The sequence below is a fragment of the Nesoenas mayeri genome (assembly GCF_963082525.1).
Source record: "Nesoenas mayeri genome assembly, chromosome: Z".
NCBI classification, from domain to species: domain Eukaryota; kingdom Metazoa; phylum Chordata; class Aves; order Columbiformes; family Columbidae; genus Nesoenas; species Nesoenas mayeri.
Window position 1 is genome coordinate 15,721,269 of NC_137542.1, and position 26,511 is coordinate 15,747,779.

Sequence of the window (26,511 nt, forward strand, 5' to 3'; positions counted from 1 at the left end):
GTGCTTCAAGGAGTTGCAAGCTCCACTACTAAAGGCAGCAGTGACCTTGTCACCGACCTATAAGGAAAGACTGAAGTAACAGGGGTCGCTTCATGCCGTAGGTTGCTGAGGAGAGTTACAAGATGTATTTAAGCATTGCTGCATAGAAAAAGAGGAGTATACTTTTACTGATTTCCATGATCCTAGGACCAGCAGTGATGGCTTTATAGTTACACAAGAGCAATAGAGGCAAGACATCAGTGAAAAAGAATAAAGCAAGGCAAATGAAGAATTACAATAAATCTCCAAGTCAGGATGCAGAATCTTAATGGCTGAAGACTTTTAAAAACAAGTTACTGCATACTCTTTCCCCAGGGTAGGTAGATCATGTACTTTGTGTAAGAGCTCTGTGCAGCTATCATAATACGGAATAAGGACAGGCCACTTCAAAAGCTTCTCTACTTTGTTTGGATTTTGTTTTTAAGATTAATAAACAACACGTCAGACAGCAGTAGTTAAATAAGTAACCTGCATTACCTGTACAAAAAGTTATATAAATACAAGTTTCCTGTTTTGTTTTCCTTTTAGAGAAGGAATGCATCCTGTCATAAAATATCCAGCAATATTTATCTTACTGAGATGCTGTCAAGTCACAATTCAGAGGATAGACATGTGAAATTAAATCTACACTGTGCAGAGACAAGACAGTGGACCCTCCAGATTTGATCCTTTCTGTTTTTTCGAAGCACAGTTACACAGCTACCATTCAACATGTGATCATATGAATGTGTTTTGTTATTAAACAAATGAAAATACTTCCCCGTACTGCTTTTTGTTAACTACTGTACTAGAAATATCCACCACATTGTCATCATCATCATCATCGTTATTATTATTAAGGAATTGTCCTTCATTCCATGCATAACTATCATTTCACAAGTTAAGAACGTCATCCCTCCCTCGTGTCATAGTTAATAAGGCATTCTGTGCACAGTGAAGCAGATCCCCAATTAAATGCAAGTGCTATTAAAATTAAGAGAAATACACTATTACCATTGATTTTAGAGGAACAAAATTCTGGGGAGATTTAAAAAAAAACAAAATAGTTTTATCTGGACAAAATCATGTACAATTATTAATATTGCACTTTTTATACAAGAAATCCTAATAAATATACAGAAAAGATATACATTTACATACATAGAAAGACATTCTTTTTTTTTTTAAATAAAAAGTTACACTGATGCTTAGGAACACTATTTCTTGAAGACCCATTTGTAGGAAGAGTGTTCACTGCCAGATGTGTTTTGAAGTAACAAAAAGCAATGTCATAAACCTGGCACTGACCTCAAAAGTGGACTCCCAGTTTTGCTGAACAATCCACACATCATGGAATCTGTAACACAGCAGTATTTGAACAGCATTTCATTAACGTACCACAAGGCACTCCCAGTGGGGGGTGATGGGAGAGGCACAGGCAATCCTTTAATTTAGAGATGGTCTTGAACCAAAGCCTCAGATCCAGGTAGGTCTTGTTTAAAGGTTCATGATGCTCAAACACTCTACTTTGCAGATTTCCTCTAATTTTAGGGCCATTGTCTGAGCAGAGCAGAGAGTGCTCAGGAACTAAAAGGATGAAGCACTTCACTGGCTGAATAACCACTGCAACTGGCCAGGGGGAAAGACTCACAGACAGCTTGCAAAGTCATTTTGTGGGTGTGGTGTTTAACCCTTACTTTTCAGACAGTATCTTCAATGTGTTATACATGGGCTTAAAAGTGTGCTGCTTTATAGCACCTGTTTTGTTGTAGGAGGCTGCTGGAGAGGGGCGCGTTTGTTAAAATTATTGGCAATAGTCCTCTGAGGCTGATGCTGAATTCATTCTGTTTATACTGAGAAGGAATAACCACAAGAAATCAGAATATAGCTATTCTCTACTACTTGTCCATAAGGCTTGTTTGCCCGGAGAAAGACATTTCACATTAGCAGGATAGGAAAACCTACTTTCTCAAGTTCCTTTGCAAAAAGCCCAGGTCTGAAAGCACCTGAACCCTGGGAAGTAGTACTCCTCTCTGTTCCAAGTAAGCATTAATAGGATGCAGTATATGAAGTAGTTCCTGTTACTACAGACTATCGCTGTCTTTCCTGTCTGTGCTCTCTACAGGACAGTGTTTGCAGGTTTGTACTGCAGTCTGTCAATAGCAGATCATACTTTCTCTCCTTCTTCTGGATAATAATTAACATGATCACCTCACCTCTGTGATGAAGGCAACCCTCCTATCCCCAGTCCTTACTCACAATCACAGCCTGGGAACACTTCCAGGTGTGTGTTAGGTTCACTTACATTACACACCATTGTTAACTTCCCTAGACACCAGATCCTCACAGATCGCAAGGATTTCTCACTGAAATAATTTGAAGGCCTGTTGTGAGAAAGAGAGAGGGGTTTACAAAGGAAAAAATTAATCCAATCTTGGATGTAAAAAATAGGTTTATAAAGTGAAATCATATGCTTATATTCTCAAAGCAGTGTAAGATAGATGAAGTATCTTCATACTGCAGAGCAGAATGTTTAGTTTAGTTTTTTTTTTTCTTCTAGTGTCCTGTGACCTTCCAAGCTGTCTGATTATTCATTTAATATTGTGGTGGTCCAATGTGACGCTAGGTTTTTACTCTGATTCACTTCCCTATCCGTTGGTGTATCCCCTGGCACTTACATGCTTTATGGGGCAGGTCCACTCCTCACAGGGCCACTTCTGGTTGCACGCAGGGGGCTCAGTGACATTTTGTGGTCTACCCTCATCCCTCATGACCATGTTTTGCTGCATTCTGTCTCCCAGATTCTTAGAGGGAAAACTTGTCAAGTCCCTTTACAACAACGATTTGGTAAAAGGTGTTTCTTTTTTTCTTTTTTTTTTTTTTTTTACTTTTTTCTTCCCCACCAGCCCCCGCCCAGGGAAATAAATAAATAAAATGAAAAACAATTCCATTCCATTTATATTTTCTGCAAAGTCCTCGCCTCAGTGAAGCAAAGGCTGAGATCCCCTTGTTCCTCCATTTCCTTTGCTTTTGTCTTCAAGCTTTTCCACAAGTTCCACAGCAGCGTGACTTGAACTGGGTGAGCTGGCAGAGTTTGAGCTGCTTAACTTTCTCGCAGTACCTCGTGGTGTCTCTGCACTCCACTGCCAAAGAGAAAACAAAAGGAGACATGGTGATGAAACAATGAAAGGATTTCTTACCTTAGAACATTTCCTGGGGTGGCCAAGATGGGGACCAAGACAGATTTGTGCTGGGAAGTCTCACTGTGAGCATGAGCTTGACATGCTGCAGAGACTGAGCAGGGACTTCAGGCAGCCAAAGGCTCAATGGAGAAAGCATAAGCCAGTTTTTGCTTTCAGAGCCTGAGGACAGGGTTTCTGAGGCTCCTCCAGCACTCTGTCACTTTGTCAGCTACCTGTATTTTAGGGAGGCTCTAGGAGTTTCATAACAGTTGTTAAACCGAAGATGAAATAGTAAATAAAACTGAAAACTTATTTTAAACAGAGTAATTCAAAGGCACTTTGGCCAACCTTTTGCATTTGAAGAGAGAGCATGTGGGAACACCACCCCATCTGACTGGGTGTTGTGTTGTGCTTTTTACATGTGTGTTGCAGAACACATCTCAGGGTGATGTTAAGTCACTTTTTGAACTCCCTTAGGACCTAGGTCTTGATAACATTTGGACAGTTTTAAAGGCCTGCAGCCTCCTGCTTTTGAGTGTCGGATTAGAAAACTGTCCCGTATCCCTGCGAGATCTTGGCTGTGTTGTTGTCTGAGGAACTACCACTTGCCATGCTAAGGCTGGAAAGGGGATCATCACAGAGGAGTTGTACAGCCCTCTCTAGTAATGTCTGTGCCATATAACTCCACTATTGTATAGAGGCAGGATATTTCTGTACAGCAGGAAGAGGCTGGAGTGACAAAAGGTCTTGCATTGTACCTGTATGCAGTCTCAGCCCTTCCACTTCCATTATGGCACCCCAAACTCAGCTCATGGGGTCAAACCTAGGGAGTCCTATTTGCCTCTACTTAGAGTGTCACAGGTGGCACAGCTGTAGGCAAGCACACACAGATTCTGCCGCTGCTTCTGTGATGATTGCACAGCAACTGTCTTGTATGATACAGGGTGGGAACGGACTGCCAAAATCAGCACAAGAAGTGGGAGCTAGGGCAGATGAAAATAGAGTGATTTAAACTTGTGCTGGCTGATTGGCTGGTGTTTCCCAAGTGGACATTGCCACGGTGGGGCATTATTTTCAGGGAGGCAGCATAATCAGGTGGCTGGTTTTGGGGTGTGTATGTATGTATGTATGTATATATGTATGTATTTATTTATTTATTTATTAAAAAAAAGTTGTGCTTTTCTAGTCCTTTATCAGGCCCAATTAGTCACTCTTCACCTGAAAGCAAGCAGCCTCCACTGCAGGAATTCCTATCATCAACCTACCCACTGGATTTAGACTTATTGTATTTTAACTATAGCCAGCAGTCTGCGATGTGTTTTACATTCTCTCTGTACCATTAACAGAAAGTTAAGGCTGCAACAGCCATTTCACTTGCTAATAGCAAGGGGATACAATCGTGGCGCTATCACTATCACCAACAAGTCACCATGGGTGCTGCTGCCCCTGGGGTGCTGAGTTTTGGACACCACAATTTGTACATGTTCTGGCTGGAGGTTCCCCAAGATGCCTAGTTGCAAAGTCCAGTGCTGCATTTCTGAGAAGCTGCTCTGCCTCCCATCCTCCCCCAACACCGCGCTGCCCCCTCTCCTCTCAGCCACGTACTGTTCTCACAGGGGGTGATGTTGCAGCGCTGCCAGTTCGCTGGTCGTGGCCTCCAGGAGCAAAGATGCTCCATCACGGGCTTGTTGGTGCGGACGTGCACGCAGTCCACGCGCCGGGACTGGAAGCCATAGTTTCCGCAGGTAGCTGTGCAGACGGTCCACAGGCTGACCCTCCAGTGCACGCCACAGATGTCGGTCCAGCAGTTCTGGGTGCTCAAAGGCCTGTGGGCAAGACGGAGGGAGGAGTGACCCATCACCACGCTGCCCAGGGAGCAAGTGCATGCTGCTTCTGGTGTCACGCAAGCTCTGGGGACAGCAAGCCTTGCATATTCCAAATGTCACTGCTCAGAGCACCATATGGATCAGGTCTTCAAGGGGTGCAAATGAGGATAACTGTGGTGCACTGAAAGGCAATTTGTAACTACATTCAAGGAACAGACCCTCCCTGGGCACACGCTGGTATAGCACCACTGGAGCAAAATAACCGTACGAACTTTTTGAGGATTTGGCTGAAATGTCCTCTCCATGAAGTGCCAAACTAGAGGTCCATAGAAAAGATGCAGTTGGTGAAATGGCAAACAGTAGGACCCAGAAGAGCTTTATATCTTTTTTACGGCTTTACAGCCAGTGGGATGAAACAAAACTGGTTCTCTGAAATCTTCCTTTACCCTTCAGCACAATGTCGCTGAAGATGCATAGGCACACTTAGTTTCCAGCTGTTTGTCACACAGATAATGAAAATACACGACTAGGAGTCAAACAGCCAATTATATTCATTTTCAGTCAAGATCAGGAATGATTTACATACCTAAGTTTCAGATTAATTAAATATGTCTTTATAATGTTGACAGTCAAATTTATCTGCAGCAAAACAAAAGATGTGGAGTCCCCTTTTTCCTCAGTTAGAGCTTGTGCTTAAGAGAGAAGGAGACTGGGAGCTTAAGAAGAGGTAGCACAGCCTTTCAGTCAGGATGTGGCATGCCTAGAAGACTTTCCAGTTGTTGGCCAACTAGTATTTTTTTCTGGGACTCATAGGAGCAGGCTTTAGCCTGCTGAGATTTGTGCCACGTAAGTGTATGGGTTACCGTATGACCTCTTGGTTACATAAGGGAAACCCCAAAATTGTTGGTGAAGTCACTAGCCCATTCAACATCCCCGCAAAGGGTAGTGGTTTCAGATGTTAGAGATTTCTGTCCTACCTTGGTAAGGCACTGCATTGATCAGATGACACAGAAGTCCCATCTTTGGTCTGGCAAAATATCTGCCTGTGCTGTACAGCTAGTCGTGGTCCAATGCAAGGCCCATTACACTGTGAACAGATGAAAATCACTTAAGCGAGGTAAAAGGCAAGATGTATTCTCCTTTTGTAAAACTGATGGTGAAATAAAGTCCATGCTGCTGTGCAGTGACTGTTGAGCTTTTGAGCAATTCTTGCTGCTCTGCAGGCTTTGGAGCCTTAGTGCACAGTCATCTTCTGCCCTACCTCACTCTCCTCCAGCAACATTAAAACTGCATTTGTATATCTGCTCTGTAGATTCATTACCACTCCTCCTCAATAGTTCAGTCTTACATACATCTGTTAGTGTACATAAAATGCTCTCATGTCATTAGCAAAGAGCCCATGACCCATACAAGAAATCTCAATACATTCCTTTTTGTATTATAACCATTTATGAGCAAGCAGTTGATAACCAAAATCGCATTGAATCAGGTGCATGTTCCACTCCAGTTAATTTAAAAGCATTGCAGGACAATAAACAAAAGCATCAAACATTACAAACAGCAGATCTGCAAACTTGCTCCAATACTGAGGTTATCCTAGTCTACTCAAGCTTATTAATCATGTGCCTCCTCTTTAACTCTTCTAATCCTCTCCAACTAAATAATAATTAGCTATAGGCATGAAGCATGTATTAGTGTTCCTTTAAAATTACATCAGCTTTCAAGAAACAGTTTGTTTTTCGATGTATCTGGAAATTATATTCAAGAACAGACTAAGGGCTGGAGAAAGGGATCTTAGTGTGAAGGAGGAACTTTTGCCAGGAGAGGGCTACTGACTGATCCCTCTGCCCGCTCCATGCCCCTCATCAGTAGGAGCCCTATTTCATACAACCATGCACCCCTCACATAACGGTCCTGTCCCACTGCAACATCTTCCTCCCTGATAACTGAGAGAGAGAAGCAGTTTCCTGTTACTTCTCCTGAGAGAAGATGGGTTTCCTGTTGCTCCCAGTCAACCTCCTCGCTGAGCAAAGTGGATGGAAACACCATTCTCTGAAGTACATGCAGCAGTTCTGTGATATCTGCAGGGCCTAGTAGTCCTCATCACCAGAAAGCCTGTCTCACTAGTTTAAAACCACTATGGGATTACATAGTGAAGACTGAAATACCATTAAAATTAAATGAAGAAAAGGAATTCATTCTAGAGGTGGTAGTCTGCTTATTTTCTCTGTGAGCTGGGAAAGTTGGTCACTACTCCTGGGCAAGAAGGATCTGATGCCCCATGATACTACCCAGAAGGTTGTAGATCTACCGAGCCACTGAGCCAGTGATAAGTTCCTAACTGTAATTAGACAACAGACTGAGCTGCATAGAGTCACGTGGAACTTGATTTTTTTTGAAGCTAGGTAGAAGAAATATTACATTATAATGCACAGAGGTTAGGTCTAACAAATTAATTCAGACCTCTTTGATTGTTTCAGCTGAGTATGTCATGGTAAAAAATATAGACCATAATGACCTGCAAAATAAGGATGAGATAACTGGCTTTTTGCTACTATAATCCAGTCCTTACTTGGAATTCCACAGCAAGTGAGAATTTGCTTCTTTGTTATGAAAGGATAATTCCAAGCTTTACTCATAAATCTAATACAATACCTCAATCACCTTTCATGAGAGGGTTCCAAAATACACAGGAAAGAGGTAAATTGTTTTCAAGTAGTGAAGAATAACAAATCCTAGTAGCTGAAGACACTTTTTGCTGCCAATATCATAAAAAACCATGATGCAGTGCAATGTATTGTGCATATTACCTAAAGCAAATGCAGAATACTTTTGGTTATTAATAACAAACTGTCATATTACTCTAACCTCTAATACAATTGAGTAGCATTTGCCATTGTTTTCAAACTGACTTACAGTAGACTAATTAAAAAAGGAGGCAAAATATTTCATGACAGCTTACTATATGTCAAGACTGGATAATTATTTTCTGCCTCACTTCTATACCTTTACCGGACTCATCATTTCAACTAGATGTATGACTACTTTGGCTTTTTTTTCAAACTGCTTTTTCTTTTACCCTTTGAAAATTGTTATTTCACCAAAACTAATGTTAAAGTAGTATTGATAACTGGCTTTGACCTCTAGCAAATTCAGCTTCTATGTTTTTAACCCTGTTTCTCATTCACCTGAGAATGATCCATCCCTGTGTGAATCACCAATCTGGAAATCTTTGGGCTAAAATCTGTGAGTTTCTATCCCTAAATCTGGACTGTAGTGGACTCACATATGGTTCAGTCAAGCTGGAGTGGGGAGAAAAGGGAAGAAAGCACATAGCAATATTTGGTTCCAGATTATAATTGATTAACAAGTGTCTTTTCAGGAAATCCCATTGATTGCAGAAAGACAAAGACAAAAGTCTAGTGTGGATTCCCACAACAAAGCAACCTAATTCTCAACACTTGGTATTTATGGAATGAAGCTTTTTAACATCTGATCTTTGTATGAAGCTACACTTTTAATCACTTTTTTTTCTAGCCCACAGCATGACCCTGTCCTTGGATTGCTGGCTTGTTCCTTACCTGGCCCCAAGAAGAGGCCACCCACTCAACACAGGGCTGCCTGTTACAGTTCTGTGTGTCCACAGGGCGCTTGGACACCTGGGTACAAGCCTCGTTTGACATTGGGACAGAGCTGCCTGTCGCTGTTAGGCGCTGACATGTCACTCGCCGCGTCTGGATGCCTCCTCCACAGCTCCGTGTGCAGGGAGACCACGATGTTACCATCCATCTGTGAGAGAAAGGCAAAGAGGTCAGGGAGAAGAGATGTGCCACCATCTGCAGGGTCATTGGTGTCAACAAGTCTTTATGTGTCGGAGCAAAGAAAGATAACAATGGCTTGGTTAATTTATGGTGAGATCCTGGAAAGTGCTGAGATCCTCAGCCTCTCATAGCGGTAACTGAAAACTGCTCAGAGAATAAAAACTGAGAAAAGAGCACATTTTAAATTTAATTATCTTTCTCAAGGCTCTTTGGGCCCAGAATTAATTTTCTGGCCCTTAAGGCTGTTTTTAAAGGCTTAGTAAATATTTCTAGCCCAGGCACAGTGGTCAGGCATGGCTACTCTTACACCACTGTGTCACAGAGGCCTCTGTGACAGGCTACAGTCAGAATGCCAGCAATGATCAGCCCATTTACGCCCCTTAGTAAGGAAAACTTTCTCCATAAAGATGCTGGAGTAGCTCACAGGCCACTTAAAACCTGCTGCTGACAGAAGAGCCTGCTGGGTCCTGCTGGTGTCTGCCTGCTCTGTTATGCCCTTGGCAGCTGGGATGATCCAGAAAAGCCTAAAGGTTGCTCAGAGATGGGGCTGGTGCATAGTCAGCCCAGGAACAAAGAGCACCTTTCTTTTTCTTGAGCTCAGACCACGCATTCACCAGCTGAGTCTGTGGCTCTGAACTCCTACATGCTGGTCTGCCAGTCTATCTATTAAGAAGCCTATAACAACACAAAAAAATGGTCCAGGTCCAAACTCTTACCAAGATGTACAACACATTTTGTCTCTTTAGGAATCATTACGTGAAACACTTGTACAGTTGGGTTTGGGAAGGAGGGAGGTTGGAACAGGAAGGATGCGACTGATTACTAGTTTCCTGAAGACTTATGGTCAAGTAAGACGTTTTCTTCATTAAGTTTCAGGATACTCAGCAGGACTGGTGTGTTATTGGGAGGAAAATAGTGCCTATTGTGTTCCTCACCAGCAGTGTTTATTATTACTTTACAAAATAAGCAATAGGAGTTCTCCAGTCCCATGGAGAGGCACCCATTGCTATTCATCAGTTTTCTGTGAGTGTCTAATTCCTGTGCTCACAAAAACAAGTATATAAACAAAGACTTCCAACACGGAAAACAAAAATACTGCTACTTTTTTTCATGCAGTTTGGTGAGGTCGAATCTGAAGTTTCTGCACCTCTCGTAAAGGTCTGCTCTGCACTTCAATCAACTTCTATTTCCAAGCTTACATCTCAGCAGTTCCTCAGAAGCCAAGGGAGGATTGCAGGTTGTGTTACAGTTCAGGGAAGGTATAAAAAGACATAAACCATTTGCGTGGATTTTACTGCCATCACCAAGCAAAACTGCTGATAATGAGTGTGTTTCATATTTCATCAAATCTCTTTTTGTTCCTTTGTATGACTCAGCTGGCGACTCAGAAAGCATTTCCCTTCAAAGAGGGGTAGGAATATATTTTAAAAGGTAATTAAACAGAAGCTTACCATACACCCAGGACACAGCAAGAGCAGTAAATCTGGCAGCTTACTTCTCATCAGGTTGCTTAGCACCTCTCCTTGCCTCAGCTTAGACTTTCTTTTCTAATACAACTCCCAAATCAACATCAAATGAAAGAAGTTGTACTAGATTTCTCTTGAGATGATGAGTACTTTTAAGTGCTTGTATACTCAAACACATGATGTCCACAGTGTAAATAAGGGAGAGGAGGGAATATAAGCTTAGAAAAATATGTGCTGGTACAGCAGTGATGCAGTTAATTTTCACAGGAACCTGGGAGGGGACACAGCCAGGACAGCTGACCCAAACCAGTCAAAGGGAGATTCGATACTAGGGGGGGATTGGTGGTTGGGGGGGTTCATCACCTGGAGAATCACTGCTGTCTTTGTTCTCTGGGACTGGGGGTGCGGTGTGATCCTGTTTGAGTGCAAAGTGTGGTCTGTGTCTCTGCTCTTTCCAGGATCAGCGGTTCAGGATGAGTGTTTGTGATTGCTGCTCAAGGCATTGCTGCTCAGGAGGAGGCTGGGCCTCGGTTTTCTGGCTTGATAAGAGATTGCATTGTGCACCCCTTGCTTTGTATTTCTTTCATTGTTATTATTGTTGTTGTTTATTTCTTCCTCTGCTCTCTTGCTAAACTGTTTTTATCCCAACTTGCAAGCTGTACCTTTTGTTTCCTGATTCTCCTCCTCATCCCACTTGGGTGGGGGGAGGGCTGAATGAGTGGCATGTGGTCCTAGCTTGCTGGCTGGGGCTAAACCATGACACATGACAACAATGGAAATAAGGGAGAGGAGGGAGTAAAACCGCAGAAAAATATGGAAAAGCGTGTTTACATGTCTCAGCTAAGGAGCCACTGAATAGCAGAAGTAGGACATTTTTAACGTGTGGGGAGTATAACGCTACACTGACTCTGGATAGGTGCTCGGAATGTATTCTTTTTTGCACCAAATGGTGTCAAAGAAGTAAAGTATTTTGTGTGGGGAGGAAACGGCAGAGGAAGACCTAAGTGTAGTCAGAAGTCTTTCAAGCTGTCCTGACTGCATTATGTTTAACAGTAACTGAAAACCAGGTGATTACAGGGGCAGAATTACAATCCCAAGGAAACCACAAGTTAGCAATCTGCAACAGGTGGCAGAACTCAATCTGACTCCCCTTCATGCTAACTAGATCTGACGAGATGTGCCCGTTTTACAAAAGATATTTCCACTCTGCTAAGGGAATTCTTTGCAGCTGCAGCTCCAGCTTGTCCTATATTGATGTTCACATCACACAGGAACTCAGAATAAACCCCCTAAATGGCTGCTAAACCTTCTTTTCTGTTATATTGTTGGGATAAAGTGGTATGGAGCCACGCAGAACACAAAAAAGATGTGATCCTATGGTACTTCTGTATCAAAACTCCCATATGTACAGAGCTCAGAACAAGCATGATTGTTTACATCCAACATTGGGTGATGCTGGGATCACCCAAGACAACTCAAGCTGTGAACTTTGCTAATAAAGAGTAGGCAATAGCCTTTGTATTATTTCCTAACTTGATTATTGAAGGAATACCATGTACTGGCAATGTTTTCCACAAATCTTGCTACAAATTCCCAGCTGTCTAGGTTAAGCACTTATAAATTCCCTTTTTAGCCACGACAGGTACCAGAAAGGCTGCAATAGCATGATGTCCAGTGCAAAGAACGCTTCAAGCACATCTTAAAAGCAGGTATGACATTTTAACAGACGAACCGTGAAGGACAGTCTCTCCTGTTGCATGCTATGGGCTGCAGGGTTGGCTTGGGCTTCTCTTTGCAGTAGGACATGTTGACTTCGACCCCATCCAGTAAGCACGTCAGCTGCGGCAGCTGCACACCTTTGTGGCCACAGGAAGCTGAACAGGCCATTAGCTTGTCCACTGACCACTGGTATTCTGCCAAAAAGTGTGGGAGAGACATGTTAAGATTCAAAAACTGTCATGAGGCAGCACTTAGAAAAGAGTCAGAGATGTTCTCCAGGATCAAATATTTGGACTTGTTTTCTCAAGTGAAGAGGAGCTGCCTACACCTACAGGGTACCAGGCAATAAACAAAGAAGGAATGGAATTCCAGCTGATGTCAGCCACTGGCTGTTTTGGTATATATTATTCTATGATCTTATGTGTGTTTCTCACCAGTGTTTCTCATCCATCCAGAGGATGAATGGGGGAATTAAAACACACTTACATTTTTAATGCAAGATTTAAGGAAATATTAAATTCTCCAGTCCTTCCCTGACCATTGATGCAATGAAAGCTGCATATTCTGTTCCAATCCAGCCGCACTGGGGCTTCTAATTTTAGGGGTTCAAACTGTGATACCTCTGTCTTGAATTTCTGGACATGAAAATTGTCCAGATTTGATAAGCATTACTTGAATCAGCAAGATGTGTTGTATGCTGAGCAGGCCAGAAATATCAGGTGTCATTTTGATAAAGTAAAACCTAAAACATGACAAGGTACCTGGTAGTCCTGCAAAAGTATCTCCATGGCAGTAAAACATCAAAACACCTATTTCATCCTACACACAATAGTCCTGATTTCAGAGAGGAGAAATCCATGAAGAGAAAGGCAGTGCAGGGTAGTCTGCTGTAAAAGCTTCACAGGGCACCAGAACTGAAACTGGAGAGTTACCTTGTATAGCCAGGGATGTTTTTTGTGTGAGAGAGCCAGCCTCATTCTGAGCAAGGCAGCTGAATTCACCATGAGGAGCATCACTGATGTTGAGTATCTGAAGAATGCGTCCTGCTGCCAGGAGGCGATGGTGCAGACTGAGAGGCTCGCCAGAATAGAACCAGGTGATGTTTGGCATTGGATGACCATCCACAGCACACCCTAAGAAACAGGGACATGAAAGCAACCTGCTGAGTACTCTACTTGCTGCAAAATTACATGTTCTGAAGTGGTCAAAGCTAGCAGAAAAAGTCAATTCCATCACATTTTCTCCTAATTCTCTCATAATGAAAAACAGGAATACTGTAGTAATGAATAACTTCTCATCAGCTGAAACAAAAAAATTATCCAAAATCCAGTTTATCTTCCATATGAAAAACTCAGATCAGTTTGGAAATATTTATATCAAATCTCCCAAGGTTTCCATTATTTTTGATCATCCTCGTTTTAATACCAAAGAAAATGGGATAGGGAGGTTACACATCTAGAATAAGCTCAAGGAGCATGCTTGAACAAGCTATACAAATCGAGCTTGGTCTCCAGGCTGCCTGTTTAAATCACAGGGCCACCTCCCTCTCTTTTGTTTTTTGGTATTAAAAAATTAGAATTTTTTGTTACACAAAGGTTTACACAGAATTTTTGTTACATGAAGGTTTACACAAAATTTTTGTTACACAACTGTTGAAAAAACAAAGAGATAAAGTTGAGCCTTTAGAGGTTTTTTGTCAAAGAAATAGGCAATCGTCTAAGCAATAACCAAGCAAAGCGAGCAACTGAAAAAACTTGCCATTCTGAAGCATTGTACAGGTATGGCTAGGCATCATCAGCACAGCTGATGAGGTTTAGGTTCACAGTGAGTTCCTTGCCTGTTGGGCTGAGGAAAAATATCTGTAAGATACTGTTTCCTGTGGTTGTCATACCAGATCCACATTTTGTCAGTTTCATGACAAATTGCATGTGAGACTTGCATATCCTGGGAGACATAGCTAAGTTGTCTTATGTATTTCCTGGGGAAAAGGAAGGAACTGGGCAATTTCCATACTGCAACCCATCTACATCAATTACAGGGGGTGGGAAGCCAGAGAAACCATGCATAAGGGATCGCATATACTACCTGGACTGCTTGTGGCTTAGGTTAGTCCTACACATCCATGCACTTCATGATACGTGAAAGGTCTGGCTAAGTTTCTGTTTGTGCACTCTATACTGATTGTTAGTTTGTTATATTGCAGCTTTACGCTGTATTATTGTTTATATCAGTATGTATGTGGAATGAATGACTTATTGTACCCAAAATCCCTTGTGAAATATATGTACTATATAAACAAACATAAAATACATACACATTCACACTAGCACCTTTCAAAAGGAATGGAATAAAAAAAAGGAAGAGTACAAATTTAAAATACTAAAAGATGGGAGACTCTTCTAAGACTAAGGAATAATTCTGGTCTCAGCTGGGATAAAGCTAATTTTCTTTCTAGTAGCTGGTATAGTGCTGTGTTTTGGATTTAGAACAAGAAAGTGTTGATAATCACCAGTGCAAAGCCTGGTTGGTGGCCTGTAGTTAGTGGGATCCCCAGGGGCCAGTACTGGCTCCAGTCCTGTTCAGCCTGTTCATCAATGTCCTGGATGAAGAGACTGAGTGCACCCTCAGCAAGTTTGCTGATGATACCAAACTGGGAGGAAGAGTTGACACACCAGAAGGCCGTGCTGCCATTCAGTGAGACCTGGGCAGGCTGGAGGACTGGGCAGAGAAGAACCTGATGAAGTTCAACAAGGGCAAGTGTAGGGTCCTGCACCTGCAGAGGATCAACCCCAGGCACCAGTACAGGTTAGGGGTGGACCTGCTGGAAAGCAGCATTGCGGAGAAGGACCTGGGAGTTCTGGTGGACAATAGGTTGACCATGAGTCAACAATATGTGCTTGTGGCCAAGAAGGTCAACAGTTTCTTGGGGTGCATTAAGATCGAGGGAGGCTCTCCTCCCCCTCTGCTCTGCTGAGGCCACTTCTGGAGCACTGTGTCCAGTTCTGGGCTCCCCAGTTTAAGAAGGACAAGGAATTACCAGAGGGAGTCCAGCGGTGGGCTAGGAAGATGGGGCCTAGAGCATCTTTCTTATGAAGAGAGACTGAGAGAACTGTGTCTGCTCAGCCTGGAGAAGAGAAGGCTGCAAGGGGATCTTATCAATGCTTATAAATATCTGAAGGGTGGATGTCAAGAGGATGGGGCCAGACTCCTTTTAGTGGTGCCCAATGACAGGATGAGGAGCAATGGACACAGACTAAAGCAAAGGATGTTCCATCTGAGGAAAAACTTTTTGACTTTGGGGGTGCCAGAGCACTGGAACAGGCTGCCCAGAGAGGTTGTGGTGTCTCCTTCTCTGGAGACATTCAAAATCAGGCTGGATACATTCTTGTGCAATCTGCTCTGGGTGAACCTGCTGTAGCAGTTGGCTTGGTCTAGATGATCTCCAGAGGTTCCTTCCGACTCTAACCATTCTGTGGTTCTGTGATAATACAGTGGTGTTTTACCTATTGCTAAGCAGGGCTTACACAGAGTCAAGACCTTTTAGGCTCTTCACATGACCTGACAAGTGAGTGGGGTGGGAGTGCACTAGAAGTTGGGAGGACATACAGCCAGGACAGCTGACCCCAAATGGCCAAAGGAATATCACATACTGTATGGTATCATGCTCAGTATATCTTTTTGGGGAAGAAGAAGGAAGTAGGGGATGTTTAGAGTGATGGCATTTGTCTTCCCAAGTAACTATTACCTGTGATGGGGCCCAGCTTTCCTGGAGATGCCTGAACACCTGTCTGTGCCTGGCAAGTAGTGAATAAATTCCTTGTTTTCCTGTACTTGTGTGCATGGCTTTTGCTTTACTTATCTCAATGCACGAGTTTTCTGGCTTTTACTGATCCCATCTGGGGAGAGTGAGTGAGTAGCTGTGTGGTGCTTAGTTACTGGTTGAGGTTAAACCATGACATTTCTATCAGCTGATATTTCTTCATTGTTATTGCAATTATTTAGTTATTATTTATTATTCACTAAGACAAATAAGTATGGGAATATGATGCTTTTGTTTCAGTATTACACAATGAACACACACTGCAATTTGATATTTTTGTTACTGTCCTTCTTCTCATTCTTATCTGTTCACATGAGGAGATCCTCAGCTCCTGAGGATGAAGAAATACTATTCCTGTGAGAGAAATGAGATGACTTGCTGCAATCAAGATTTTACTTAAATATACATGTTTTCCTCAAGAATTTATCTAGATTTTACTGAGGTGCCTATCACTGCAAGAATAAAAATACTACTTTCATCTTTCTACCCAGGAAGGAATAACAGTTCGATATCCAGCCATCGTCAAGACCAAATCCTTGAGATTTAAGGAGCACATTATTTGTTTAGAAACCATTGCTACCCTTCTTTTGACTTTGGTCAGACAACTGAACTAGTTCTAGAGATGGGGCTACTGTAGTCTTTTCTTATCTGCCTTTTGCCACTAATCATACTTCCAGGTACACTGTTCTTGCAGCAGAAGGTGCTGCCTTGCCCTTTTGAAGCTTTCTTGCTCATACAAAGCAGAAGAACTCTCATACCGGATGAAAAAAGCTAGTGGTGACCTGTGGCTCATCCCAGCCATTTTCATGCTGAGACATAGATCCAGGCCCTGGGGAGACTCTGTCTGTCACTTGTGAGGACAAATATAGCACCTCTCACTGGTGCAATGGTTACACAGGTCTTTGCCAGTGAAATATTGTCATTGCAACTGCGTGAGTCATACGCCTTCCACTGGGAGGCCCCTGCTCTCAGCAGTACCTGTTTCATGCAGGGGGAAGCAGCCCCAAAGGGCAGCTTCATCCAGCCCATGCCCTTCCACACTGTGGATACAGGCAGGGCTTGCCAGCAACAGGGGACACAGCAAAGAACAAGCTAATGCAGATAAATACTGGAAAAGAGGGGAAAAAAAAGGAAGAAAAAGGCAGAATGAGTGAATGCACACTGGTCATAGTGGTCTCCCCTCTTCCCTTTTTTCACTTTTACTTATAAAGGTAAAGAATCTTTGCTATTTGTTTTAATTTCTTTGGCGAGGTCTAATGCAGTTTTACCCCTGGCAGTTCTCTCCCCAACACTCACTTCCTGACCACAAAGACACAGCTTTCTTTGCTACTCAGTACTTTTTCGTATTTCTGTAAGCTCTCCATTTATTCCTTCTACACTTCATTTTAGGTTATTACTTTTGCCCTGAGTACTGATGTGTTGTTTTCCTATCTTGTGCTGAAAAACAACTCATCCAATTTCCAAGATACTCACTCTCAAGTAAATAAATGATATGAAAGGTTTCAGCCTCACAGTTTTAAGGCTGCCTAAGCTAACACCAACAGAAAACAAATGAATACACAGGAAATGGACAAGTGGTGGTATGACTTTGCCTACAGTATTCTATTTTTTTTTATAGTTTCCCTCTCTTTTAGTGCACTTGCAGGGATTTCCACAGGTCACCACACAGCCATGACAACTGACAAAGACATGCTGTGAGCTCCGTTTTACTGTTTGCATTTGCAAGCAGTCTGCATGGGAAAAATGAAGAAAGCCGAAAGGTCAGTTTGATGCCAAATGCAGAGAAACTGAGATATACTTCAATGCGCAAATGGTCCTAGTCCATGCCTTTTTTTCTTTGTTTAAAATAGTTATTGTCAGGCAAAACAATATAGTCTTCCTAGTACCGACTATTCTACTTGCCTTATATATAATTTATTCTCCCCAAATTTATACATAAAATATTAGCTAAAGGAACAGCCAGTAATCAATAATATGGGGGAAAAACCCCAAACACTATTACTTAGATACATTCTATGAGTGAGTAATTCTTACTTTCTTTTACATTTAACAATAAAACTTTATTAACACCTATGAGACTCATATGTAATGGATACTCCTCATCTGTGTATGCAGAACAAGCATCAATCACATTTCACAAGTGACATTTCATATAGGTTTCCCACATGTATGGATGCATAAGCTGTGGGATAAAGTTTTATGCATATTGAGAACCAGAGTACAATAAAAATCATGTCCATGTTCCAATTTTAATGCCATTTAATACATATTACCAACACCTATTTTCTATTTCCTCGCATCCCTGTGGACTTTGACTGCTTTATCCTTCCAAAGCTCAACACCTGTCTCTTTAACATCCAAGAAGGAAAAATTGGCTTTGTTTCTAGTCAATGCACAGCTATTGTAGAGCTTTAGTGCATCAGAAACCTTGGGAAGGTAAGATGGAACAATTTTTTTAGGACTATTTCTGAGCATTGAAACCTCTGGCACGAGAAGGCCCTTCTCTCTCAGTCTTTCTTAAGTAGAGACAGAAAAAAATGCCTTCAACCTCCCTTCCAAAGTCTACTTGACTCTGAATTCATTTAAAGCCAGGATAAGTCATGAATGTGTAAAAGCTGGAGATACTAAAAAAAAGAATTGAGAAGAAGTTACATCTTTTAGTGGGGAAACTGTTAATATTTCAAGGATAATAAGTGGGAATTTGGAAAGAGAAGACAAACATTTCACAACAATGATAATTTCTTGCAGGCCAAATTCAGCTCCCGATTATATTATACCTCTGTACACTTTCTGTATGACTCTAGCTGCAGATAGACTCTGGGCTACTGTGCTAATGCTAAGAGGCCAAAATACAAAGCATGCATCACTCTTTCACTTGCAGACTTGAATGACAGAAATAAACAAGTGCAAAGTCTGTTGATTTTAGGATTCCTCTTTTTTTAGCATCTTGATACATTAAATCAACAGAATTGTATGGAAAGCAATGGTGAAAACATCAAACAAATTTTGCAAGTACTAAATACATTTTGTAATACAAGCAAAAAATTTGTCTATTCCTATTCCTATTTGTCTAACAAATAGCCCTCTAATTTACTACTGACCTACTGATTAATCCCAAGCAATATTTCTAATATTTATTAAAGAAGGAATCTGAGTGAAGACTTCAGGTCAAGATGAAGCAGGTTCTTTGAAATTTCTTTAAACAAAATGCTCGTACAGTCTGTGCTCAACAAACTACTTAGCTTCCCATCTGCATCCCTGCAGCTGCTGTGCTGTGGGAGGTAAGCTCACCTTTTCTATTCCCCTGGCAGATAACCAAGGCACATGGAGGTGCATGCTGTCTTACATAACAGCAGTGGAGCTGGAAATCAAACTTTTGTCTTCTTAATTTCAGGCCAACACTTTCACCTTTGGAAATTATTTCCTATTTAAGAGACAGTTCTCAGAAGCATAGCCCGGATATAAACAAATGCTGTGGAATGCAGTTTGGATCCTTTGGTATTAATGTTCAACTACATGCTTACACCTTAAAGTTCAGTTTTACACCCTTGCTGTTCATCAGTGATCACAGGAAATGTTTGCACTGCATTAGTTCAGCATACTTTGAATCGAAAAAAAAAAAAAAAAGCTTGAATTTGAAAAAAGGTAGCCATCCCAATTATTTAGGGATGGCATGTTTCAGGACACCACCAAGTACAATAAACATAGCACAGAAAGTTCACAGAAAACTTCAGCCAGCCTTACAAACCAGAGGGCCCCTGCCCCTGCCTCTGCAAGCCACAGACATGTACCCATGCAAACAGAAAACTGGGAGATGAAAGATGATCACCGACTATTATCTGAAGTGCCTGGCAAGGGAAGAGACAAGAGATTTGGCAGCAGAAGTATTGATTGTTTTAAATCTGAAATAAAGCAAGCTAAGAAAATATTCTGTGATTCTGTATAAATTTTACTGAACTCTAACAGAACAGTATGGTAGACTACAATACACTGTGCTAAAGCAATAAATATAATGCAGCCACAGGACTTGAAACTGGATGGTGTTCCCACTGTAATCGCTACATTCAAAGACTTAAAGTATGCTTTCAAAATAGAAAGAAGACTAATGATGAAATGAAGAATAAAATGCTTGGAACAAAATGTAGAGAAGCCACAGATGAATCTGAATAGATACAAGCTTGGTGTTGAACTACTGTGTTGTGGTTCACATCATACTACTGTATTCACACTACATAGGTGAGATCAGACTGACACAGAGAAATACTTCCCCAGTTTCCTGTCGTATATGATTTTCACCTTAGGTGACTGAAATGAGAAATGCACGTTAAACTTAATGGAGTTAAATGTTATTCTGTCCTACATTTAATGTAAGAGAATTTAACAGGATGTATTCAACTTTTCAAAATGCTTTCAAACAAAATGAAGGTAGGAAAGGTCATGTCTGAAAGCCATATGTATGCAAACCCCATTTTGCTGAAGGGACAAAACTTAGAGACAAGCCTTTATGGTATGTTTTATGGGAAAAGATTTTTCAAAAGAGTATAAAGTGTAAATTTAAACAGACACTTAGCTCAGGGTGTTTTGCAAATCACTTCTCAGTGTTTTCATACACGGAATGAAATAAAACTTGTACAAAGTAATGTGATCCTGAAAATCCCCAAAAGAAAGAATTACTCTTAATGTTAGTATAATTTTTTTTAAAATTTTTTTTTTTAATAAAGGAGGTCAAATGAATATGAATTTATGGCACACAAGGAAAGCCATGTATTTAGGAATTCTTGGAATAGATCAATTCAGCTGATGACAGTAGCATTTTGAAAAAATAAGGTATTTTAAATAACTATTTATGGCTCCAAAGGAGCAGTTGAAACTTACTATACTAAACATATGACATGGTTTTCAAACAGTTCTCAAAACACCTAAACTGGTTACCCAATGCCACACATGTTGTTGTTATTAGATATCATTTACATAGCATTGTAAATTTACACTGTATTCAACAAAAATTGAGTTAGGCCCATTCCCTGTCCCACAGACGTTGTAAAAAATGTTCCCAAATATACAGCCATGTGGTGGGCCCATTAAAAAAGCAAGGAAATTTTCAAGCTCTGGTAGTAATACTGTTTTCTAAAAATGACTCTGACAACAGGAATCCTACACACCAAGAATCTTGTAGTAATAAGGACTGGGCTGAAAACAGTCACTAGTGGTAAATTGTGAAACAAAATCCTATGAGAATGGATGCAGGATGCTGAAATGACCTGTGGAGCTAACTCTGATGGATTTATTCAGTGCACAACAAAAACGGAAAAGGAGTACCCTTCAGTATAAACTTCTGCCCCAACATTGCTACAGCTCTAGGGTAACTGTACGCTTACGGGAAAAAAAATCACACTCAAAAGAGGCACATGCAGCACAAAGACAGAGCAAGAGCTAGCATGTAATGTGGTTACCAGCCCAAGCTGCAAAGATAATGAACTTGTTACATCCCAAGACATCAGCAGCTCAGGAAACTCCCTGTGGCACAAGGCAAATACCAAAAGGCAGAGCACGGGAGGTGGAGGGCAGGTGGGTGCGGGAAGGCCAGTGCTGCTTGCCTCAGAAAGGCTGTAACTTCTGTCCTGTTAACAAAGTGCTTTAGCCATTTGGGAGAGGTTTTGGGAACCAACACAGAGGGCGAGCGTGCTTCACAACTTTGAATGGATAAATCCCTTAGTCAGCAGGTCAGAAATAACCTTTACACTTACTCTAGAGCAAAGCTCAAGTTTTCCAAGAGGCCAAAAGGTCTTTTATGTGAATAAGCTGGCAGAACAAGTCTCCAAACTGGGATACCTGTGGGAAGTCTGATACCCCTAGTTTTTCACTAGAACTTGCCTTGGTGGAGCTATGCATCATTTATATCTATGTTAGAACAGAATCTAGGTCAGTGATCCTGGAAAAGGCTTCAACTTCTACCACCAAACTTACACTAAACAGATGTTGCCCCAGAGGCCAGCGATATTATTTTATGTGGCAGCATTTTGGACCACTGCTGTAGATCAGTGGGTCTCAGATTAGCTCATTCATGGCACAAAACAGCAGGCAAGAAAAAAACTCAAGGCAGCAGATTGCCTTAAGGGTCTTGCTCTTTTGACTGCTTTCAGAACGTGGCAGCAGCAGGACACATAAACACCATATCAGCGTGATCAAAATGTTTGACCAAGCAGAGGTATGATCATGCACTGTACACACTGAAATGTAAATAGTATGCAAATGCAAATGAAAATTCACATATTTCAATGAAATGCTGCTCTGTAGTCTGAGGTAGAAGTAACATACTGTAATACTGTATGAACTTCATACAATATTTGGAGCATAATCATTGTGATAGAGTCTGATTAGGGAATTAATTACAATGATAATGGCATACTCTTGATACTAACTTAAATTCTCACAGATATAGAAATGTCACTTACCTGGGAGTTTTTGTAAATAATGTGACAAGGCAGAATTTTCACCAAGACATAAAAGGAAAGGAACGGGAAATGTATTTAACAGGACAGATTATCCCATGAATGCACTTGGTGCTTTATCCTTATCACAAAAGAAGTATTATAGTGTAAAATAAAGCTGCTAAAAATATTCTTCAACGTTAGAACTACTTTTCAAACACAATGTCCAATTTATTACAGAGCATTGGGAGGAAAAAATGATGTTGTGCAAAATAACTTCTCAGGTAGTCATGATTTTATCTGACTCCCACTACACAACTTCTGCAGCTGTCTTTTTCCTTAGGGGAGCACAGACACTGGCTCAATCATAATTACTCATGAGTTTTCTCTTTGGTGACTCTGTGCAAATTGTAAATTATTTTTTGTTTCTGCTTCCAATTTTAATGCAGTAGCAATTCGCAAAACCTAGGAAAATTTAGAGTAGGCTCTTGGTAGAGAGGGGAAGGGCAAAAGGGAGTAAAGGAAAAACTTACGTTTCAAGAAGATATACTTTTGGTCTTAATTATACCACCAAACATTACAAGAGATTTGTACTGATGAGAACAGTTGTGTTCATCTGTATCATTTATTGCTTTTCACACTGGTTTTGAACAAGTATCAGTCCTAAGTTTACATATTTTATGGCATATAGCAAGCAATTACAGCACTAACTTCTGTGGCTCTGCTGAAAGAGTTTTGTCCTGATCATGGCACCAGTCTATCTGTATGATCTGTTTCTTCTCCTAAAGTAGTCAGTGGCACAGCATTTGACTCACTATAATACACAAAGGACTTTCAAAAAGTTCTCGGTTAATTTTTCTGTTCAGTGCCACATCTAGCTAACCCTTAAATCTGCAGGTAAGCAAATGTGAGCCACAGACATGAAGTGGTCCCATCTGAGAAAAAAAAAATAATAAAAGAGAAAATTCTCCTGAACTTCAGACGTGTCTCCGATGCAGTTGGCCCTTTCAGAACGAGCGATCTATTCATACTCAAAAGACTGGCCATTGCAAGCAAGGTGGCCATCATAATTATATTTTTCCATTCTGCCCCTGGAGCCTCTTCTGGGCATCTAAGTGACTCTGAAATAAAATGAGTGATGTATACTACCGCCAGTAAAAGAAAAACGAGAGGGAAATACTGCTTTTGATAAGGGGAATCTTTTGCATTTTTAAAATAAAAAGTTTGGGATATTATAGTTTTAAAAATAACTTCATCGCTAAATAACATCGGTATTTGCAGAACAGGAATTTGTAGTCCAGCTCTTCATCTTCTGGAGCAGCAATGAAATTGACAGCTAAGCCTCTCTAACTCTGTGGTAACTGGGGATAACGTATAAAGACAGGAAGAAGTCTGCTTTCTAGGACTGTGCTTGCAGTGCTAGCAGTTAGTAAAACTGTATTCTGATTTGTTAGGTGAGTAATTTGATATGGAAGTCATCAGGGAGAACACAATAAATATAGAGCAGCAGTTTTTTTTGTTTGTTTTTGTTTTTGTTACAATTGAGTGTACTTTTCTGGTAATAAAAAAAGTACATTTTAGCATCTAACTTCACAGTTATTTTCAGTAACTCCTACAAACAGGAGAACCCTAAGGTGGGGTCAACAGCAGGTTCCCAGTGAACAAACTGGGGAACTTGTTATTCGAGTGATAAAAAGGATCAGAACCAAATTCCAAATAATTGTCTAGGCTTTTCCCTATAGGTTCATTCATACCTTCATATTTCCTAAGATAACTGTCATGCTCCAAGATTTGCATTAGTTCATTTCATGCAAAGAATAAAAAAAGAATGAATGCCAAAAGTGTTCATATTGATGGCATCTCCTCTTTTGATCCAAAAAATTGCTGCTATTAATTTTGCCAAAATGTGAACATTTCATCATGATACAGTGAGGCTTCAAAATATACATTGCAGCTACACACAACAGCTACAATTATCTCAATATATAATTTCAAATAGACTAGCTACCATTATCTCAATATTAAATTTTTCTTGGATGTCTGTTCTTTTTAAAGACACTGCTTAAGTCTTCCATTGTGCCAAGTAATAGCTAGACTTTCTATTCATTTCAGATCCTAGCTATCTTAGCTGCTTTTGCTGCCATTTCTCTTTAAACTCATGAGCCTGTGCTGCATTCCAAAATAAAGATACATTCCGTTCCATGTCTGTCTCATGAACTCAGTCCAAACCCTTTATTTAATTATATACCATGTGCAATGCAGCAATCCTCCTTCCTTCAATATGCATATCCTCAAGTGCATGTTATGTTTTCAAAAATCACCACACATGTTGAAGATTTCTACAAATACCTGTGAGACATGAGCCTGAAGCTTTGGGGAAAAATGGGTCATATATGTTCACAGACATTTTCTGTGCAACTCAGGGAGCTCATCTGCAACAAAACTTTTTAACAAAGCCAATAGATGCCAAGAAACACTGTGCTGTTACAAGCAAAGTATAATATTCCTCAACCTTTTCTGCTTCATTATGATGTTTTGTAGGTACTCCCACATTTCTGTATTCCTAGCAGTATTATTTTCTGACCTATCTTCCAATGTTTCTGCAAGAATCCTCACTGAAATATAATTCACGTATGTAAGTCAAAGTCTTTAAAGCGTCAGCTTTCACTATGCCCTATAACCATAATAAATACAGTGTTCCTCTGTGCTAAGATAAGGGGACATTTTTATATAACATTTTTTATCTTTTGACAAGTCTACTGAGTTTTCCAATAAGTCACAATAAAATCGAGAAATTGTAGTGAATTCTCACTACAGGATTTTCAGACTTCATTACTGAAACATCTTTGAATACAGAAAACAAGTTTGAACCCAAATTAAAACAAATACTCTTGATAGGTCCAAAGCCTTTTCTGCAGGCATGTTAAAAGTCACACACACTGAGTCCTACAACTTCAGTTTTACCAAAATTAACATTTACAAACGTCAAGATCCAAGGAAATTTGTCCAGGGAGTTGTGTAAAAAAATTCAGTGATATTGGTAGCTTACTTAAGGAAACTCTGTTGAAAATATCTGAATTTAGGATCTGAACTCTAATTCAAAAAGATAATTCCACAAAGTAATCAGGATTTATAGAAGTCAAAAAGTCATGAATATTGTTAAAAACCAGAAGTTCTTATCAGGTGACAAATAAAGCAACTTCTTTCTGAGGAAAAGGGCAGAATTTCATATAGTACTTTAATTACTAATTTTCAGGAAAAGTGTATTCAAAATTTTAAAAGTCTCAAAACCAGATATATTAATGAGATTAAGATCTAATGTGAAAGACTTCCAAATAAATATAAATAGCTATCACTTTATAAATTTACTATGTTCTATGTTATGTGTGATATAAAGCCTCCTTATGGGCCTGTCATGAACCAAGGACATCAGAAAGTGTGTGACAGTCTCCTGCTCATCACTGATTTTCAGTTTGCACTACTGTAAATCTCAAGATAATCCCAAGATGATGGGTGCTCTACCTTCTGCTTTGAGGAAAGTCCTGTCCTTCAGATAGGCCAATAATGCAGAAGTGTCTATTATGCAATGTGCCAAGGAAAGTGAAGACTGGGGAGGACTGCAGTGCTCTGCTCATACTTCCAACAGTTGCAAAAGAGCAGGATAAGCATCAGTGTAAGCCATGATTTACATCATCCTCTCTAATCAGATAACGAGTTGCACCTAGAAAGCCAGCTGAAATCTCAAGCCTTTAGAAGCAGAAGTAAGTACATAGACAAAATAGTTTTGTAAGCTCAGGACCAAAGGTATTTTATGCTAGATCTTAATGGGAGGGTTGCTGACTCCATTGGGCAGGTCTTTAGCAGATATTTTCTTCTAATTCTACGGTAAAGGCACACAACTCATAGAATGTCCTGAACTGGAAAGGGACCCACATGGATCATTGAGTCCAATGCCTGGAAAAAAAAACAAAACAGCAGGGCAGAGTGCAAACGCAGTCCCCCACTACCACAAGTTATGCAGTCAAGTTTCCCACTTTTGGGGAAATCGTAGGGGTCAACACACCTGAAGTCCAGGGAATAAGCCTTATCCTGGGAAAACCACCTGTCTGATCATGGTGTCTCCCCTGCCAGGTAAGAATGACCCTTAACAATGAGAAGAAACACCACGAAATCGGGTATTTGTGTTATGTTGCTGACCCTTCCCTTCTGCAAACCCCCTGGAATTTAT

The 26,511-nt window shown here is 40.7% G+C and overlaps 1 protein-coding gene across 1 annotated transcript in view; it reads right to left on the minus strand.

Moving 5' to 3' along the window:
* Positions 1-3,054: 3,054 nt before the first annotated feature.
* Positions 3,055-26,511, minus strand: part of ADAMTSL1 (ADAMTS like 1) — a gene marked incomplete at both ends in the record, with an annotated part of 188,679 nt that continues 165,222 nt past the window's right edge. The window contains 6 exons of the mRNA XM_080362499.1: positions 3,055-3,161; positions 4,806-5,026; positions 6,004-6,113; positions 8,608-8,815; positions 12,046-12,226; positions 12,965-13,165. Of these exons, the coding sequence (XP_080218625.1) occupies positions 3,055-3,161; positions 4,806-5,026; positions 6,004-6,113; positions 8,608-8,815; positions 12,046-12,226; positions 12,965-13,165 (1,028 nt within the window). The remainder of the gene's footprint in view (positions 3,162-4,805; positions 5,027-6,003; positions 6,114-8,607; positions 8,816-12,045; positions 12,227-12,964; positions 13,166-26,511) is intronic.